This window comes from Emys orbicularis, chromosome 2, assembly GCF_028017835.1.
Source record: "Emys orbicularis isolate rEmyOrb1 chromosome 2, rEmyOrb1.hap1, whole genome shotgun sequence".
NCBI classification, from domain to species: domain Eukaryota; kingdom Metazoa; phylum Chordata; order Testudines; family Emydidae; genus Emys; species Emys orbicularis.
The window spans coordinates 243,772,210-243,792,417 of record NC_088684.1 but is presented as its reverse complement, the minus strand read 5'-3'; the positions used below and the strand labels follow the sequence as shown (position 1 = coordinate 243,792,417).

Below are 20,208 nucleotides of genomic sequence, written 5' to 3'. Positions count from 1 at the left end.
GGATTCTGAGTGAAATGGTTCAAACCCAGCCAAAGTTGTGAGATACTGTGAAAAAAGTTGCACCTGATGTCTAAGTAGTGTTTCTTATAAAGCTATACATTTTAAATTAAGAAGTCTTGAGCACACTTTGAAAAATGTTCTTACCAGTGTCATCATCCAGTGAGAACACTTTCACCTGGTTAGAGTTTCAAACCAAGGATTATATCTGGCAGACCCAAGACTCTCTTGAATAAATTATCTTTACTATGTGAGAACTTTAATTACGGATACAAAGCAGTTGGGAAGACATAACATCCTTTTGTTCCAAACAACCTTACACTGGGTAAAATAATTTACTTTATAAAATCCTAGTCCTCCCACTAACGCATGCAAACAGATCCCACTGAAAACAACAGGAGTCACACACATTCCTATTTTCAACACTTTCAAATCCCTACTGTATCTTCATGTGTCTCAACACTGGAAACCATCCTCCTGGTAAAGAGCTGGATACGCTCCTTAAAATCCATCAATATTTCTCTGTATCCACCAGTGGCAAATGCAATAGTACAAGCCAAGATGCTTGTATCACTGATGGCTGAGCATGCTCTCTTTACACCACTTCCAAATCCTACATGCCTGTGAAGTGAAACAGTAAACTTAACACCACATAGCAGGCAAATTGGCTTCCAGATAGTCTACAATCCTTTTGGCAGAGGTGTTTCATATCCCGTCCATGAATACTTAGTATAGGTAGATCTTCCCAAACTGAAAACCCTATATATTCATAAAAAACTTTTTAAGCCATCTATGCTAAAAATATAATTAACTTAGAAACCAAATCTTTGGGGACAAAGTCTAATTCAAGCTAAAAAATAAATACAATTTAATCACCATAGAATACAAATTTAACATGCCAACATACAGTCTCGGGACAATCGTTTGTATTACATTTCAATTTGAAGTAGACTTAATGTTGAATTAATATAGTGAAATTACATAGAATATTTCAAACAATAAGTACTTACATTCTGCATATTTCTGAAGCTGAGAAAATTCTGAAGGACTGAGGTTAACCCACTTCTCCCGGTTCATCATAATGGTGATAAGGCTCCTTATTAAATATCAGAAAAATATGCCATTTGACCCACGTGTTAGTCGCTTGCAAACTCCACGTAGTTTGGTAGTTTCAATTCACAGTGCTTAGAGAGTTTATGAGACATAGAATCAGTCTATACAAAATGTTTGATGGTATAAACTGTTTTGAATATGTGGCTTCAACGACGAATTACAGCACTGTTAAAAGAAGAGGGGAAAATAATTAAAATATACATACCAAGTACAAAATTGGTACAACTTTTACTAATAATGATGAGATTAATTGTTCAAATATACTACTATTCTAAAATTATTACTAGTTCTATTTGTATTTCCAAATCTCATTTTTCACTAGCTATGTAAATGATAATTAATTTTAAACATTATTATTATAATTGGTGTTTTAATCTTTTTATGCCGTCTCTAAAAAACAATTGTTAGCATAAACATAGTTACACTACCATGGTTCAATTCAGGCAACAGGATAAAACTAGTGCCCAGTCTCAATCCAACTTTATGCAGTTTTTATCCCCATCAGACAGGATGCCATGCTTACTAATGGGGGGGGATCACTAACAGTACTACTCTTTACACTAGATGGGTAACAGTAGTATTACTTGGAAGAGTCGGGCTAAGGTAATGATGAAGATGGAATTCAGACAGGAGATTACCACTCTTTCCCTGTCATCATGTCAAAGAAGAAGAGGTCAGAGGCTACAGAGGAGGAAGAGGAAAATGAAAGGAAGGACAACAGGAGAGGTTGGTGCACTAGAAAAGAAAGACAAAAAAACCTGTCTAACAACAGACAGCACCTCTTTTCAGTCTCAGATTTGATTACTGTATCTGGATAAACCAATTCAGAAATCAAGAAGAGAAATGAACAATAGAGTAGGTCTAATTCACCTAATGTAAGATAATTTTTTAAAAGTAAGGGTCATTCCCAAATTAAGTTATTTTTAGGCATTGGTGCAACACCATATCACCTTGAAAAATTCTGAATCCTGAATTACACCGCAGAATGTCTGATCACACTTAGGGCTTGTCTACACTACAAAGTTAAGTCGACATAAGGCAGCTTACATCGACGTAACTATGGAGGTGTGCACACTACAATGTTCCTCCCACCACTTTAACTTGCCTGATACACTGACCTAATAAAACCATCTCAATGAAAGGTGTAGAGCTTAGGGTGACATAGTTAGAGCGACACAGTGTCAGTGTAGACACTGCATTGCTTATGTCACCTTAAGTGGCCTTCAGGAGGTATCCCACAATGCCCACTGAGACTGCTCTGATCACCGTTTTGAACTCCACTGCCCTGCAGCCAGCTACACAGGTAGGCACCCCTCTCTTTTAAAGCCCCAGGAAGTTTTAAATTGTTCTTCGTGTTTGCTCAGTGTGAAGAGCTCACATGGCATGCTCAGCTGGGCAGTAGCTGGCTCCATGCAACAAACACGCTCTTGCCTGGAGTAGCTGGGTGGTGGTGGTGGATCTGCTGAGTCTGTGGGGAGAGGATGCTTTGCAGGCACAGCTCCACTCCAGCTGCAGGAACTTGTTTGGGGCATGGAAGAGAAGGACTACAATAGGGACAGGCAGCAGTGCCATGTAAAATAAAACAAACAAAAAAACCAAGAGCTGCAGCAGGCATAGCAGAAGGCAAGGGAGGCAAATAGTCACTCCAGTGTTGAGCTGCAGACAAGCTGCTTCTACAAGGAGGGGACTGGTGTCAGGATGGTGGTATGGGGCAGGGGGAATGGGGAGGAGCAGTCAGGGTAGGGGTCAGGATGCTTAGCTTCAGGCTGTGCAAAAAGAACAAAGAATGTAGGCCATGCTTATGCTATCCTGAGATGCAGTGACCAAAAAAACTTGGGGGGGGGGGGGGCTCATGGTGGATAATAGCTGAATATGAGCACCCAGAGCAACACTGGGGCAAAAAGGTTAATGTGATCCTGAGATGTATAAACTGGGCAATCTTGGCCAGGAATAGAGAGAAAATTTAGGCTTGGACGGATTCACTTTAAATCGATAGCTGTCAGTAAATGTCAATTTCAGCTAACACACTGAAATCGACAAAAGCAATATCCATCAGTGGCAGCTGGTGGAAATGTAGCCTCCTCTCACACCTGGCTTCTGCTGGGATTGCACTCCCCCAACCTTGTAGCAGAGCAAGGAGCCCTCTGCAGCCTTGCAGGGCTATGACAGCGGAGCTTCAGAGGACTCTTTGCATGACCATGGGGCTGGTGACACTGGATCCATGCAGATGCAAGGAAGACTGCGGTCCTGATAAGGCAGAGCAGAGACTGCTGGACCAGGACAGAGCGGAGGACGAGCCCCCAGCCATAGGGAGCTAAATGGCTAGGACCATGGCCTTCCCGATACTTTGCACTGCAGGGATCGGCGGTCACTAGCCCTGCAGTCATATGGGGAGCCCTCTGCAGCTCCACTGTCACAACCCTGCTCACTCATTCACCAGCCAGGAGTGGGAGGGTAGGACATCCCTGGGCAGGAACCATTCAGCAGCAGGGTGGCCTCTCTTGTGGCTGGGGGTCCATCCTCTTCTTTCCAGCCATGGCCAAGAGTGTCTGCTCTACCGGACCGGGACCGCAGCCTCCCACACTTATGCTCAGATGTCTTGGGCTCCTCAGCCACACAGGGAACCCCCTGCAGCAACACTGTCAGTGCTGCCCTAACCCCAGTCCCCTGCAACTGTAAAAATAAAACAAATAAATAAATAAATAAAATCTATATTAATCATCAATTTTTATATACAACACCTCTATATTTTGCACTGGTGCAACCACTACGGGAATACATTGTATAGTTCTGGTGTCCACAATTAAAGAATGATGTTGAAAAATTGGAGAGGAAGAGGATTCAGCGAGAGCCACGAGAATCATTAAAAGGACAGGAAAACATGCTTTATAGTGAAAGGGCTGGTCTACACTGGGGGGGGATCGATCTAAGATACGCAACTTCAGCTACGAGAATAGCGTAGCTGAAGTGGACGCATCTTAGATCGACTTACCTCATGTCCCCACAGCACGGGATAGACGGCCGCGGCTCCCCCGTCGACTCCGCTTCCGCCTCTCGCTCTGGTGGAGTTCCGGAGTCGACGGGGAGCACGGTCGGGGATCAATTTATCGTGTCTAGATGAGACGCGATAAATCGATCCCCGATAGATCTATTGCTACCCGCCGATTGCTACCTGGCGGGTAGTGAAGACGTACCCATTGACTCAAAGAGCTCAATCTATTTAGCTTAACAAAGAGAAGGTGAAGAGGTGGCTTCATCAGTCTCTAACTACTTACATGAAAATAGACAATAGGGAAAAAAACTCTTCAATCTAGCGCAGTGGTCTCCAAAGCAGCTTTTTTTTTTCTTCAGGCAACAAAAATGGTAGAGCCGGCCCTGCGGCGCGGCAGGGGCTGCGTGCTCAAAAATTTTTTACTGATAGGGGTGTGCGATCAAAAAAGTTTGGAGACCACTGAACTAGCAGACTAAAGGCAAAACAAGGTCCAGTCACTGGAAGTAGAAGCTAGAAAGATTCAGATTAGAAATAAGGCATTCATTGCTAATAATAAGGGGTAATTAACTAGTGGAACAACTTAGAAAGGGTTGTGGTGAATTCTTGATCACTGGAAATTTTTAAAATCAAGGTTGTCTGTTTTTCTGAAAGATATACTCTAGTTCAAACAGGAATTAATTTGGGAAAGTCCTATGGCCTGTGTTATGATCACAATGGTCCCTTCCGGCTTTATAAATCGATAAATCTACGAAATATAGACTCGATGTGGACATGGAAACAATGAGATACAAAGCTCATAGTATGGTTAAAGTTGGAGGCGGCAACTTTATTTAAACCTATTACCTAACTTGGTTAGCCACCCCAAACTACATGGCACAATTGTTCCAGCGTGGTTCTCAGTGGGCACCAATGTCTGTGGTACTACCAATCTGAGGGCACATATGAAGGCCAGGTCCCCATGTCGCCTTCCAATCTACCAAGGGATCCTGACTAGAAGCCAGAGTCCCAGCCCATTCCCCTCCTCCACGCTGGAGCTAGGAAAGATAAGTGGAGCCAAACACTGCGTGAGACATAGAAGCAATGCCATTCTCAGGACTATTAACCAAGCAGACTACTGAGTTACAGGACCTCAGACTGGACCCTTTCTAACCCACCAACTGCACTGGAACCCTCCAAAGTTGTAACAATTGTAACTTAACCCCCCAAAAAACACAGCCCTCCTGGATGCCAGATGGATGGTTTGGCAGCAGCAGTTTGGCAATTTTGCCATATAGGAAAATCTCTTCCAGACCCCAAAACTGACAGCTCTCAGCATCACAGGAGATCAGATCCAGCAACTAGATTAAGGATTGGAAGGGTGGGGCTGAAACAGGGAGCCCACAATGGCTACTTCATCTAAGCAGCAGCACCCTCCCTTTCCAGCCACTCCAGACATTAGCCAAACACTTTCACCACTTAATGGTAGCAGCGATTGATGTGAGAGATTCCAAAGTCTAGGCTCAGATGCAGCATGTGACACTCCCACACATACTCCCACACCATGCAGCACGAGGAAAGGGGAAAAGGGAAAAGAGAAGCCAGTGCTAGACATTAATAAGTCAACTTCAATAGCAAAGAAAAGGGGAAGAACTACATTAGGCGGAACTGACATTTTATCAGATAGCGACGATTCTAACTTGGGAACTTCAGTCATTGTTTTATTTATGTCAAAAAATAACTAAGGTCATGAGGGAATTTTTCATTAAATTACAGACTGGTTTTGATTGATTAGGTTTTACTGAAGACAGTTTTATTTTTAAATGGCTGATTCAATTAATTTACTATGCTGCTAGCACAATCTTTTACATTACTGCTGGTATTCTGAATGATATGAAATTCTTCATCTATACAAATTAACATTAGTGTATGCTGTATAGTTGTAGCTTAGTTCAACTATTTAATAAAGATACTTAATTTGAAAAATCTGGCATTAGCATTAGTGCCCATGACAAGACAGTGACTAATCAGGGATCTTAACTAATTGCTCTGTCCCTGTGCAACTGGAATGACTTTGTAGTTGAACATTCTATGAAGGGGGAATCATCGTGTGCCCAGTCCATGTATGGGGGTACCCTTCACATACATACATATCCCACCTCACATGTGCAAGAGGGGGCTCTACCATCTCCGAGACAGCATGCCATTCTCCCCAAACCCCTTGAAAGGCTCTCCACTGATCTGGAGACTAACAAGAGAGAAGAGGACAAGAACTTAGCAAGCAGGGGGAGCAGTGGGTAGACCAGGTGTGGGGCCTGGGGGGAATGCACTTGGTGCCTGTCCTGGGGCCAGCAGAGTTTTCAAGGAAAAGCTTTTAGACTTTGGGGCTATATCTTTTCTACAAAGCCCTCTCTGATCTGTTTTAAGGAGAGGGTCCCTGAGGCAGCTAGGACCAATGAAACCAATTTGCATGGGTTGAGCGATGCTGGGGAGGCAATACAGAGGTGCAAGGTCCTTATAAGGGTGGCCCTGCCCTCCTGCTGATTCCTAACTTGGGGTCAGGTCTTACAGATTATCACATTGTGCAGCAGAATAACATGTAGGAACCTCATGGAGATTTCCTCTCTCAGTCCTCTCACATGGGTTTCACTGCAGAAGGAGCAATCCAGCCCTATATAAGGAAAGGTAGCATTCCTGCTGCTCTGTTACTCTGTTTTCATTGTTAAGTTTTTTACAGTGGAGTCTTCCATTATATATAGATGATGTCGCTATAAAAATCCTGTGTACCATAGATTATACAGATAGTGGAAACATGCCAAATATTCACTGATGCACACTTATCCTCAGTTGTATAAGTCAGATCAGATATCATAAACATTTCCTTTCAATAAGAAACATATTTCATACAAATGGGTTGGGTTTCAATAATGTAAATTAAACATTTAATTTACATTTACATTAGCTTTCTTGATGAAGTTTCAACCAAAATACGTTGTTTTCACCTTGTTTTAATGTTGTTCCCCGAGGTATCTTATAGAAGTCATGCAATGAGAGAAATCTATCCTAGTTTACCAAGTGGAAAGCTATTACAGTGACAGCACAACAACAAATGGGAAAAGAAAACAATCAAAGCATTAATCAAACATTCCCTGCTTGTTGGAAAGCAAAATACTGATTGCCTGCATTATACAGATATAAACAGTGCATTTCCTTCTCCATGCAAAGGCAAATTACTTCAAAGAAAGCAATATGGTATACTCTTAAAATATACAGGACGTCAAGTACTAAACTCCACCGATCCTCTAAGAGTTTGACCTATTCCAGAATACATGGATCTCTGCCATCATTTTGTTTACATAAAATCTCTGTTTAGGTAACTTCCCAGTCCTCCTTGACTAAGAACTTAGAGACAAAGCAGATCCTACAAATAAGACAAATTGAAGACCTAATATTACTAAGGCATCCATTTTATTACAATAAGAATACAAAAAACTTCCTCTGGTATCTCCTGGTCACAATGTATCTTAAATTATCATCTCCAAGTAATAATATGTCCCAGAAATTGGCCCTCGAATTTACTCTGCTGCGTCTATGGCTAGGTCTACACTACGGGGGTGTGGAGGGGGGTCGACCTAAGACATGCAACTTCACCTACGCGAATAGCGTAGCTGAAGTTGCGTATTTTAGGTCGACTTACCTGGCTGTGAGGATGGCGGCGAGTCGACCGCTGCCGCTCCCCCGTCAACTCCGCTTCCACCTCTCGCTCTGGTGGAGTTCCGGAGTCGACGGCAGAGCAATCAGGGATCGATTTTATCGTGTCTACACTAGACGCGATAAATCGATCCCCAATAGATAGATTGCAACCCGCCGATCCGGCGGGTAGTGAAGACGTGCCCTATGACTTTCCACTATATGGAAAGTCTTTCCACCTTTCTATGGTGCAAACTCTCTCGCACAACTTTATTCACAAACTTTCCAGTCACTTACTCTCCAAAGGGGAGGGTGGGCTTGATGGTAGTAGAAGAAAAACAAACATAAGAACAGCCATACTGGGTCAGACCAAAGGTCCATCTAGCCCAGTATCCTGTATTCCGACAGTGGCCAATGCCAGGTGCCCCAGAGGGAATGAACAGAACAGATAATCATCAAGTGATCCATCCCCTGTCGCCCATTCCCAGCTTCTGGCAAACAGAGGCTAGGGACACCATCCCTGCCCATCCTGGCTAATAGCCATTGATGGATCTATCCTCCATGAATTTATCTAGTTCTTTTTTGAACCCCATTATAGTCTTGGGCTGAGTGAATGGTTCGGTCAAGAACATAAGATTTTACAACATAAGGTTTTACAACACAAAACCTGTGTTGGAAGTAGGCATCCTCCAAGTTATAGGAAAAGGAAAGCCGTGGGATGATCTAGCTCCTCTGCAAACTCATTCCTCCCCTTTCCTGCCAACCAGTGACCCCCAACAGTATCCCTCCCCCCACTAAAAAGGAAAATGACTCCCATTCATTTAGCCAATCATAGAAACCTGTTCCAACTTTATGCTTTTGAAAGAAAAGAGAGAGAGAGAGAGAACACACCACAGGGGGACAACAATTTCTCTCTATGGAAACAGTTACTCCCCCACAGCATGACTGATTGGTGGCTTTCCTTGAGTAACAGGAACAAATAATATATCAGCAGAACATTTCACCCCTTAATTGCTATGGAGGCTGAAACAATTATGCATTTTTATTTTTCATGAATTGGACTTCTCTAAACAGGGCTGACTCAAAGTTACTTGAGGCCCTCTGTGATACCATTGTATTGGGCCCCCTAGCTTCACTGACCAAGATTCAGTGTGAAACATTCTCCTTCACATCCTTCACATGCCTGCTGGGGGGCAGCCTTCCCATAGAGGCTGGGCTGTAGGGGATGGTTCCAAACTGATGTCTGTGTTTATGAAGAAAGAATCATAGAAACAGCAATCACATTTTTCTTGCTGCACAGAAGGAGACATGGGGGGGTGGGAGAGAGGAGCAAGAGGGATGATGAACTTGTGATATGTCTCAGGCAAAGCAACAATAAGGGGAAAGAAATCAAAATTCCCCCAGTGGCTCAAAATTTTCACAACAGAAGACTTGGTCAGCACAAAACAGCTCATACTCCATGTCACACAGCAGTGGAGCACAACCAACAAACATCACGCTGGTCTTTTAACCTGCTTGTAGGGCAATGCACCTATGGCCCGGGAGTCCCTTTGCCTGCAGGTTTGCCAGCATTGTCTGAACCAGCCAAATCTCTGTAGAGCGAGGCCCTGACTACAGAAGGGTATTTGCAAAGTCTAACAGTTTACAAGAACTTTTATTTGGGGCGGGAGGTGGGAGGGCGCTGAAGTGCTTAAATGGACTCTTCAAAATAGTTTTCCATAACAGTTTAAGAACATCTATTGGCCAGCAGATGCTGGCACAGACACATTCAAGAAATTATCTTGTATACTATTTCAGGTAAGTCAGTTGAGAACACAGAGAATTTCCTTATACAGACAGTGTCTAAGCATCTTTCTTTAAGGAATCAACATTACCATTTGCAGGCTTGGCACACAATGAAAAATTGCATATATAATGAACAGCAGAGGAGTGATTTAGTCCTGAATTACTATAACTTCCAACCCTGTAGCATATTAAAAATGTGAAAGGTTACCAATTACATTTTTTCTGCTCTATTAATTAAGCAATATTGATCAAAGTACATGGTATTTCCTGGGAATTAATGACCAGCTCAGAGGAGTTGATGCCATACTATTAATCACCTGTGCCCTGCACTGAGGTTGTTAGTGCCATGCAAGCTATACTGGGGGGGTGGGGGGGAGAAATGTTAACAATCCTTGAAAAGTCCTAGGAATTCTTTCTGGATCTGTGTATGTGAAATCACCGATGAATGCATCATACCTTACAATTCATTTGGCAGTTTCTAGAAAATTCATGGCTACAATGTTGACTAGACTTCAACTGCCAATTAAGCTTATAGTTTACATTATACACTTTGAATGAAATACTAATCAAAGGCATTTACCGCTCCTCTTTTTGAGGCCTGATTTTATTTGCCTTTTTTTTGTAGTCACAGTTTTCATAACACCTAACTGGACACACAAATTTTAGAAGCTGCAACTTTTTCTTTTGTTATTTATATAAGAAAACACATTAAAGAGCATTCCCTCATTTTAGTAATACATACCCAATGTACTGAGGTATGGAGTGAGATACACAGCTGGTATAAATTGGCATTCCTCTACTGAAGTCAATGGAGCTTTGCTGATTTTTACCCACTGAGAATCTGAGCCATAAAATTTATCTGAATGCCTTTGACACAACTAAGAAATGTGTATACTGCCTGACAAATGTACATCCTGGAGTGTGTTACTGAGCTTGTAAAAATGTCCATTTAAATTTTTAATATTACACAAAAAAACACCCAGTGTACTCCTCAGAGAGGCAATTACTCAAATGCTCTTTCTTAAATTATTTATTTGCAACATATCCAGTAACACTGGGGACATGTGACATAGAAAACACATGTGACATGTTAAGAAGAACATTTAAATTGGGGAGAAAATATTGCACTGTTATAGTTCCCATGGTTAAGAGGAATACTAACCAGAGAGACCCTGATCCTCCACTCCAATATATCAAGTTTTATGCCAGTGAGGAGAATCAGACCTAGTTTTATGAATAAAATCATTTAACACTTAATTACATTTTAAATGTAGAGGTGCATTTTTACAATGCGTCTTTCCCACTATGGTTATAGTGAAATAACTTGTACCCTGCTGCACCCCAAATGTTGTCTCTCTAAGCTTCCAAATGTTTTAAAAGCTACATAAGCCAGATCCTAAGTAACCTAAACAAGGCTTTCCATTTCCATCTATTCTTGCTATGTCCAGGGTGTTACGGTAAGTTTTTTGCTAGGTCGGAAAGACTACATCTGAATGCCTAAGGGTTTCTCTGCTGCAAAAAAAGAAAATCAAAGGAGGAAACTTCAGAGGAATAAAATAGGCACATAAATGTACTAACATTATTACAGGTTCACAAAGCCTCTCTTGTCCTTTGGCTGGTCTTCCTTTTAGACAACACAACTGACTCAAATAAATATAGATTGACATCTTTCATGCAATATTTTGCTTCAGTAGGTTTTTGTTGGTGGTGGTTTTTTAGTTTGTTTGCTTGGTTTAATTTATTTTATATGTACACACTGCTGGGTGTTGAGAAAGCTAAGTTGAAGAAATGTTCCTTGCACTTGGCGAGAAAGGTGGAGAGGTTTGTGATGGTTCTTAATTCCTGTGAGAGTTTGTTCCACAGTGTCAGACTAACCCTCAAAAAAACCCACCTCTGTCTCCGTCTCCTGCATACTTGGGGTTGGTCCTGCTTTGAGCAGGCGGTTGGACTAGATGACCTCCTGAGGTCTCTTCCAACCCTAATCTTCTACGATTCTATGATAGACAAGCTTCGCCCTTGCTGTAGAAAGTTCTGTTGTGCATGAGGTGCAGTGTTGTTAACTACACTCTTCATCCAAGAGCTTTCAGTGATCTTTTAAACATCCTGGGCCCAAGGTACTAAGTGCCTTGAGGATAAAACCTGAGACTTTGACCCTGATTTGCTAGTCAATGGGAAAACAGTGTAGTCAGAGGTAGCCCTTGTTGCAGAGAAGATGTGTGGCAATGTTCTGTAGTAGTTGGATTTTCCTAACGGGTGATGGCTTCAAGTATACTGTATTGCTATAGTCCAGAGTCAAGATGTGTATCGATGAGGTCAGATCATTGTCTGTTGGGACAGAATGGAGTCTCAGACAGCTGGAGATGGTTGAATGTGTTATTCAGGGATGTTGCTATGAGAGAGCTTAATGACAGTATAAACTGGATTAACTAATTGTGGGTGTGTATCTTCAACCCAAGGAGATGGCACTGTGACGGCAGCACCTCAAAGTGATGTCCGCTACCCACCAGCATAACTCAGTCTTTCTCGGGTTCAGCTTCAACCAGTTGTTCTTCATCTGAGTTGATCTCATCCAAGCAGTGGGTTATCTTGGTGGGAGTAATACGGCCATAGGTGGTGAAGACTAAGTTGAGCAGTGTCTCGTCTGCATATTCCTGGCACTTGAGTCCATCTCATTTTACCAGTAACAGTTGAGTTTAGACTAACACAGTGGGAGGCGGTGTTTAGAACACTTCTGTAATTCCACAGTATCCACAAGCACCAAAAAAAACCTAATTTTAAACATTTGCAGTCATTGTCTTTGTACAGAAGGGATGTACTAGAGGTACAGAGGTAGAGGTTCTGACTGGAATTTGCCTCTGACAAAAATTGCAACACGTGAGTTAATGTTTTAAGAACACGTTAGGAGCCTTGGATGAAAGATGCTAGCAGTACAAAGTATTTACTTGTATGATTACTGGGCAGGCCTGAACACAAGCTGTACAAAGCACAGGCCTAAAATTTCAGTCTATTAGGTTCTTTTTTCTAATCTTTTCATAACTCAGGTAAAATTTAAGTGCTTAACAAGAATTTAAGTGTGTCAACAGCTGCATGGGAAGCCCCTCACTCAAAAGCCATAATACTTTCCTCATAGAGAATTTATTTTGTGACTCAGTCAGATAAACAAAATTGACAAAAAGACAAATCAAGCTTTGTTGTAACTTGTGTGCTTTCAAAGTTGACATGCAGCATGATGCACCTACACACCATGATCAGCACTTTTTGTAAAACTTTCAATGAGGTCAAAACTGGACTTTGGGACAGCTGTGAAATCATAGAAATGTAGGACTGGAAGGGATCTTGATAGGCCATCTAGTCTAGTCCCCTGAATGGAGGCTGGACTAAGTATTATCTAGACCATCCCTGACAGATGTTTGTCTAACATCCAGTAACAAAGATTTCATAACCTGCCTAGGCAATTTGTTCCAGTGCTTGGATCTCCAGCATCCACCCCTCTAACAAGCAATTCTGGTATCTCCTCATAAAACATTCCAGAGTTACTGAAGAGAAGTTCAATTTGAATTTGAAATCCTTGCCAGGAACAAAGCAGGGTCAGACTCAGCTAATGAACTGCTCAAGAGAGAAGCCGATGCTGACTATTTAGAAAAACTGGATGAGCACAAATCCATGGGGCCGGATGTGCTGCATCCGAGGGTGCTAAAGGAGTTGGCAGATGTGATTGCGGAGCCATTGGCCATCATCTTTGAAAACTCATGGTGATCGGGGGAGGTCCCGGATGACTGGAAAAAGGCTAATGTAGTGCCCATCTTTACAAAAGGGAAGAAGGAGGATCCGGGGAACTACAGGCCAGTCAGCCTCACCTCAGTCCCTGGAAAAATCATGGAGCAGGTCCTCAAGGAATCAATTATGAAACACTTAGAGGAGAGGAAAGTGATCAGGAATAGTCAGCATGGATTCACCAAGGGGAAGTCGTGCCTGACTAACCCAATTGCCTTCTATGATGAGATAACTGGCTCTGTGGATGAGGGGAAAGCAGTGGATGTGTTATTCCTTGACTTTAGCAAAGCTTTTGATACGGTCTCCCACAGTATTCTTGCCGCCAAGTTAAAGAAGGATGGGCTGGATGAATGGACTGTAAGGTGGATAGAAAGCTGGCTAGATGGTTGGGCTCAACGGGTAGTGATCAATGGCTCCATGTCTAGTTGGCAGCCAGTTTCAAGCGGAGTGCCCCAAGGGTCGGTCCTGGGGCCGGTTTTGTTTAATATCTTTATTAATGATCTGGAGGATGGTGTGGACTGCACTCTCAGCAAGTTTGCAGATGACACTAAACTGGGAGGCGTGGTAGATACACTGGAGGGTAGGGATCGGATACAGAGGGACCTAGACAAATTAGAGGATTGGGCCAAAAAAAAACCTGATGAGATTCAACAAGGACAAGTGCAGAGTCCTGCACTTAGGACGGAACAATCCTATGCACTGCTACAGACTAGGGACCGAATGGCTAGGTAGCAGTTCTGCAGAAAAGGACCTAGGGGTCACAGTGGACGAGAAGCTGGATATGAGTCAACAGTGTGCTCTTGTTGCCAAGAAGGCTAACGGCATTTTGGGCTGTATAAGTAGGGGCATTGCCAGCAGATCGAGGAACATGATCGTTCCCCTTTATTCGACATTGGTGAGGCCTCATCTGGAGTACTGTGTCCAGTTTTGGGCCCCACACTACAAGAAGGATGTGGAAAAATTGGAAAGAGTCCAGCGGAGGGCAACAAAAATGATTAGGGGTCTGGAGCACATGACTTATGAGGAGAGGCTGAGGGAACTGGGATTGTTTAGTCTCCAGAAGAGAAGAATGAGGGGGGATTTGATAGCTGCTTTCAACTACCTGAAAGGGGGTTCCAAAGAGGATGGAGCTTGGCTGTTTCTCAGTGGTGGCAGATGACAGAACAAGGAGCAATGGTCTCAAGTTGCAGTGGGGGAGGTCTAGGTTGGATATTAGGAAACACTATTTCACTAGCAGGGTGGTGAAGCACTGGAATGCGTTACCTAGGGAGGTGGTGGAATCTCCTTCCTTGGAGGTTTTTAAGGCCCGGCTTGACAAAGCCCTGGCTGGGATGATTTAGTTGGAAATTGGTCCTGCTTTGAGCAGGGGGTTGGACTAGATGACCTCCTGAGGTCCCTTCCAACCCTGATATTCTATGATTCTATGACTCTATGACTCTGGTGACATTACAGTGTTGCTTGACGAGTGAAGCTGATGAGGAGACAGACACAGAGGATACTAATAGTCAAGGTGGTAATAATGTATGGCTAAAAATAGGATTGCTCTCAGGAGGAAACAAGTGAACTGGCTACTCTTTGTTGTACTATAATGTTTTACAATCTCCATCTAGTCTGAAAGGAGAATAAGAGCAAGAGGAGGATGAAACTAGGAACAGGTAAGATGCAAGGAAAGAAAAGAAGGATCCATGCTCCACTCTTCTAAGATAATTGCTATCAGTATTGCATGCTGAAATGGGAGGCACAGCATACCCAAATCCTGCATCAGTGAAGCTAAATACCAAAGCCAAAGAAGACATAATAGATGTAGCCTTTCCTTAGGCCCAGATCCTGCCATCCTTACTCCTGCTATGTTGTACCTTGCTCCACAAATATTTCCATTGATTTCAGTTAGTAAGTTATTACTTCGAGTGAGTAAGGGTAGCAGAATCTGGCCCTTAATGAGGATACCAAGTATCCAATCAAAGTGGTTGGTTGGTTGTGTCTGCCACAGATCAGCCAAGATGTAGATTAAGACTGTGCAGGGTCCTCATGTATTAGTCAAAACTTATGGAGCACATATGCTGCTGCATGTTGGAACCCAGCAGAGAGATGAGGTCCTCGGAGAGGAGAACCTTGCTAATAGATACGAGGGCTGGGACCAGCTGTAGAGGAGTGGGGGTATGATGGCAGCTGGAAACTATTAAGGAAGGAATCATGACCTGCACTGTATGAGTTATTGCCGGTAGTTCCCAGATGAGTTAAGTTAATAAAGTAGAGGCCTAATTAAACCACATCTTTTGCATCTTGACTTTCTTCCTGCACATATGGGACAATAGCATAAATAACACCAAATGTGTGGCAGTGTGATACTACTACACTGATTCTTTCGTTAAGTGAAGAATTATATAATTCACTCTTCTAGACCCAACTCCCACTCAAAGTATCAAGGATAAAAGAAATACCCAATTATTACTACGTATATGCTACCTACACTTATTTGTGTATTTCTATATCAACAGCACTAAGTACATCGCATAGCTGCAAGCACAAACTCTTTTCTATTTCACTAGGACTATCACTTCTCTCTCTCTCTCTCAGAAAAAAAGAAAAGAAAAAAAAACCTTTCTGCTTCCAATCTGGCCTCCATTTTCTTTTTAAGGTGAAATGTTGGCATGTGTCCACTGCACTTGACACATCACATTTAACTACAAAAGTCAGCATGACAGAAACAGAGCCTAGACCAACAGGAACTAATTCAGAGTCTCAGCTTTCATGCTTCAATTCATGACACACTAAACAAACTAAAATACAGAACTCTATTTTAATGAATGTCACACAGTTTTTAAAGAGTGGGTTTGGGTTTGGGTTTTTTTTTCTTGTTTGTTTCTTTTGGGGGATTGTTTTGTTTTACTAATTAAAAAGGTCCTATTATAGGAGATGGTTTCTAAAGTGGTACTAGATAAGATTTGTTAGAAAAGTCTAACATAACCAAACTTTCTTTTTACTGCACATTAGTTCAATAATTACATTCTTCCAAAATTCCACAAGAATAAGGCATTACTAGTTTTAGGAACTGGACCTTGAGCCCACTCCACATGAGAGCATCCAATCACTTTACACTCATAAGAGTGCTTAATAACATTTTCCACAGAAACATGCATTGTTTCTTTTGCCTCACATTTCATTTTTACTGTAAGAATTTAGAATCATAGAAGATTAGGATTGGAAGAGACCTCAGGAGGTCTCTGTTATTTTACAGTTAACTTGTTTAGTACCACTGAAATACTAAAAATGACAAATGGACATTTATTTCTATTTTTTAAAAAGACCATTCAAAATGGACGGGGGAGAGACTTTGGAAGGACATACTGGTGATTGAAGAAGCTGGTAGATACATGGCCCAGAAGGTTACAGAAGATTGGCTCAAATTATACTTTAGTGAATACTGTTTCATTGCACTGTATCTTACAAATAGGGTTGTTGTTTACAAATTCTGTTTTGGTCTTTGTATCTAAAGAGAGATGCTAACAACGAAGACCTTGTTACTTCAAGGCTAGCCATTATACCAGTATGTTGTATTTTATCCTTGTTTTTCAAAGTTTTTCACGTTAAGATTTTCTGTGTAGTTCAGACTATACTGAACACAGTTACCACTGTTGTGCTTCTCTCTCATTCCACCTCCACCAGGAAGTTACTAAAGGTTGAGGAGTGTAAGGAGAAGGCCATAACTGAATTGTACATTACAAATATTGTACATAATTGAAATCCTACAGAAGAAAATATAAATGACATTGTCTAGTCTGAATATTTGTCATCTAACAAGCAGATTGGTTTATAAGAATTATTCTCTATTGTTTGTTCCTGACTGTATCCATAGTACTATATCACTATAGAAGTTTTCAAATGAAATGATTCTTGAAAGGCCATTTGGGTGGTCTATTCGCTTATCAATGTGCATAAAATTGGCATGAATAACTCCCTTACAAATGATTTAGCCATGTAAAGCCCTTTTCCGCCAATGGGAGAATAAACTCTCTTGTGTTCATTTATCATAACAATTAAAAGAGGGGGTTGGTTCTGCTTCATAAAATGATTTGTTAGGAATCAGAGCTTCAATTCCTTTTATTACATAGTGGAATATGCAGAGTAGATTTCTACTCTGTATAATAAAAGAAACAAACATACCACAGTAGAGCTCCCTCTTTCATTCTTTGTATTTTAGTGAAAATGAGGTCTGGGCAAAGAAATAGCAAGTTACTTATTTTATTAATATCACCACCTGTTCACCATTTGTGAACAAACATTATAATTCTCCCATATTTATTTGTTATTTGAAACACTTGCCAAATAATTCTACGTAATTCTTGTCATGCAGATTGTGCACAAACTAGGGAGTACACAAAATATGAGCTATACAGAACACATAGGTCAAACAGTATGTTTCTTCTGGATGAGTGTCATTTCATTTTCTGTGAATGTTCTCCAAAATTCACTTGAAGTTTGCTGTTTTTGTAAGCATCCCTAAACTAAATTTGTCTGCTATAATGTTTCTGGAAGGCAGCCAAAAAAGGGACAAAGCACACAAGTGAATTTGTTTAAAAAGTTCAAATGATTATTCACAGGAAATTTTTTGCTGAACCTGCCTAGTTGTGGTAATGAGCTCCCCTCTTTTTACTGGTATTAGAAATAAACAAAATAGAGGGGATACATGGAGCTAAGAGCCTGGAGGATTTCACGGTCTGAAAAACTGGACATGGACATAGAGAGAGGAGAGCAGCCCAGGAGCATGAGCGAGGCACGCAGGATGAGATGATGTGGATTATGAAGGACCAGACACATTGAGTCTGGTTGAACTTCACGAGAAACAGGTTGAGGCAAGACTCCCTCTGTGGTCTCTGCAGAATGGCCTACAAACATCACTGTATTCCCCATTCCCCCAAACATCCCAGGAGGTGGGGGGGGGGAGAGTTCAGTATTCCTTCCACTCAACATCAGGGGAGGGTACAAAGAACAGAAGGCAGCCATTTGAAGACCTTTGATGGGCAAGACTACTGTGCTTTCATAGACACGCTGACTTGGTTTTTCCCCTCCCAATGTTATCACAACATCTGTCCAAGGTTAAAGACACTGAAAGACCAGGGAAATAATTTATGTTTGTGCAGTAAAAGTCAGAGTATTTCATTTTCAAAACATTATTGATTCCAAGCATGAGGGCTTCGGCAGGAGGGGGGACAAAGGGAGATACAGGGAAATGATTCAACGGCAGGGAAAGTATGGGTTATTATTGCCCTGGTATATGGCTGCTCATATTTAGCAGACAGCCTAACCGCCTCCATGCCCAACTCCTGCAGAAACTTCTCTCTTTGCCTCATAGATATTATGCAGCAGACAGGAAGCAGCTATAACCCTGGGGATAGTTCTTTCACTGAGGTCTAGCCTAGTAAGCAAACTGTATCAGCAACCCTTTAAATGTCCAAAGGCACATTCCACCACCATTCTGCACTTGCTCAGACTATTGTTGAACCGCTCCTTACTGCTGTCCAGGTGGCCAGTGTACAGCTTCATGAGCCATGCAAGCAAGGAGTAGGCTGGGACTCCCAGGATCACTATTGGCATTTCAACGTCACCAATGGTTATTTTGCAATCCAGAAAGAAAGTCCCTGCTTGCAGCTTTCTAAACAGATATGTGTTCTGAAAAATGCATGCGTCATGCACCTTTCCTGACCATCCCATGTTGATGTCAGTAAAATGCCCCTTGTGATCCACCAGCACTTGCAATACCATTGAAAAGTACCCCTTTCTGTTTATGTACTCTTTGGGAAGGTGGTCTGGTACCAAGATAGAGATATGAGTGCCATCTATCACGCACCCTCCAGTTAGTGAACCCCAGTGTGGCAAAACCAACCACTATGTCCTGCACATTGCCCAGAGTCACTACCCTTCTTAGCAGAAGTCGATTAATCACCCTGCACACTTGGATCACAACAGCTCCCACGGTGGATTTACCGACTCCAAATTGATTCCCCACTGACCGGTAGCAGTCGGTGTTGCAAGCTTCCACACAGAGATCGCCACTCACTTCTCCACTGTCAGAGCAGGTCTCATTTTAGTGTTGCTGTGCTTCAGGGCTGGGGAAAGCTCTGCAAAGTTCCTGGAAAGTGGACTTCCACATTCAAAAGTTCTGTAGCCACTGCTCATCATCCCGTAACTGCATTATGATGCGATCCCACTAGTTAGTGCTGGTTTCCCAGAACCAGAAATGGCACTCCACTGTGTTCACCTGCTGAGCAACTGCCATCAGCACCCAGGAATTGTTTCATTCTATGGCTTGCAGCAGGGCTGCTTGATGGACATTGCAATGTTCTGCGCAGCAGCTCCTGTCTCAGCTCTGGAAATACTGCAGGATAAGGAACAAGGTGTTTGTAATGTTCACAATAAGAGTGCACAGCTGAGCAGAATCCACGCTTCTCAGGCTATGGTATATGTGTAGCTAAGCCAGCCTTCTGAAAAAAGGCACAAAAAAGTATGGGTTGCTTGCTGTTGATATTAGGGGAGGGAGGAAACTGCATCATGGGAGGTCAAAGCCATGTTCCCATTCCCCCCTCCCCCCCTGCAACAATATTTTGGTCCCATGAGGCATTGCAAGCCCTTCCCAAAACCCCTTGCAGCTAATTGCACAGTAGGACAGCTATCAATGGTGCACTGCTCTCTGCATCAATGCAAGCACTGCTAGCGAGGATGCACTCAGACACAATGAGCGTGGTGTGGACATGTCCAACCGACTTAATTACGGTGGCAGCTGGATGTCGACTTAAATTAGGTCAACTTAACTTTGTAGTGTAGATATGCCCTTAGAATACATCTATACTGCAGCTGGGAGGGTGCTTCCCAGTTCAGGTAGC

At 42.3% G+C, this 20,208-nt stretch overlaps 1 protein-coding gene across 4 annotated transcripts in view; it reads right to left on the bottom strand.

Annotated features, from left to right (window-relative positions):
* The window catches only part of DGKB (diacylglycerol kinase beta), a 449,520-nt gene extending 448,443 nt beyond the window's left edge, over positions 1-1,077 (bottom strand). For all 4 annotated transcript variants that reach the window (XM_065397765.1, XM_065397766.1, XM_065397767.1 and 1 more), the window contains exon 1: positions 1,008-1,077. In XM_065397765.1, coding sequence (XP_065253837.1) covers positions 1,008-1,077 — 70 coding nt within the window. The remainder of the gene's footprint in view (positions 1-1,007) is intronic.
* Between the last annotated feature and the right edge of the window lie 19,131 nt (positions 1,078-20,208).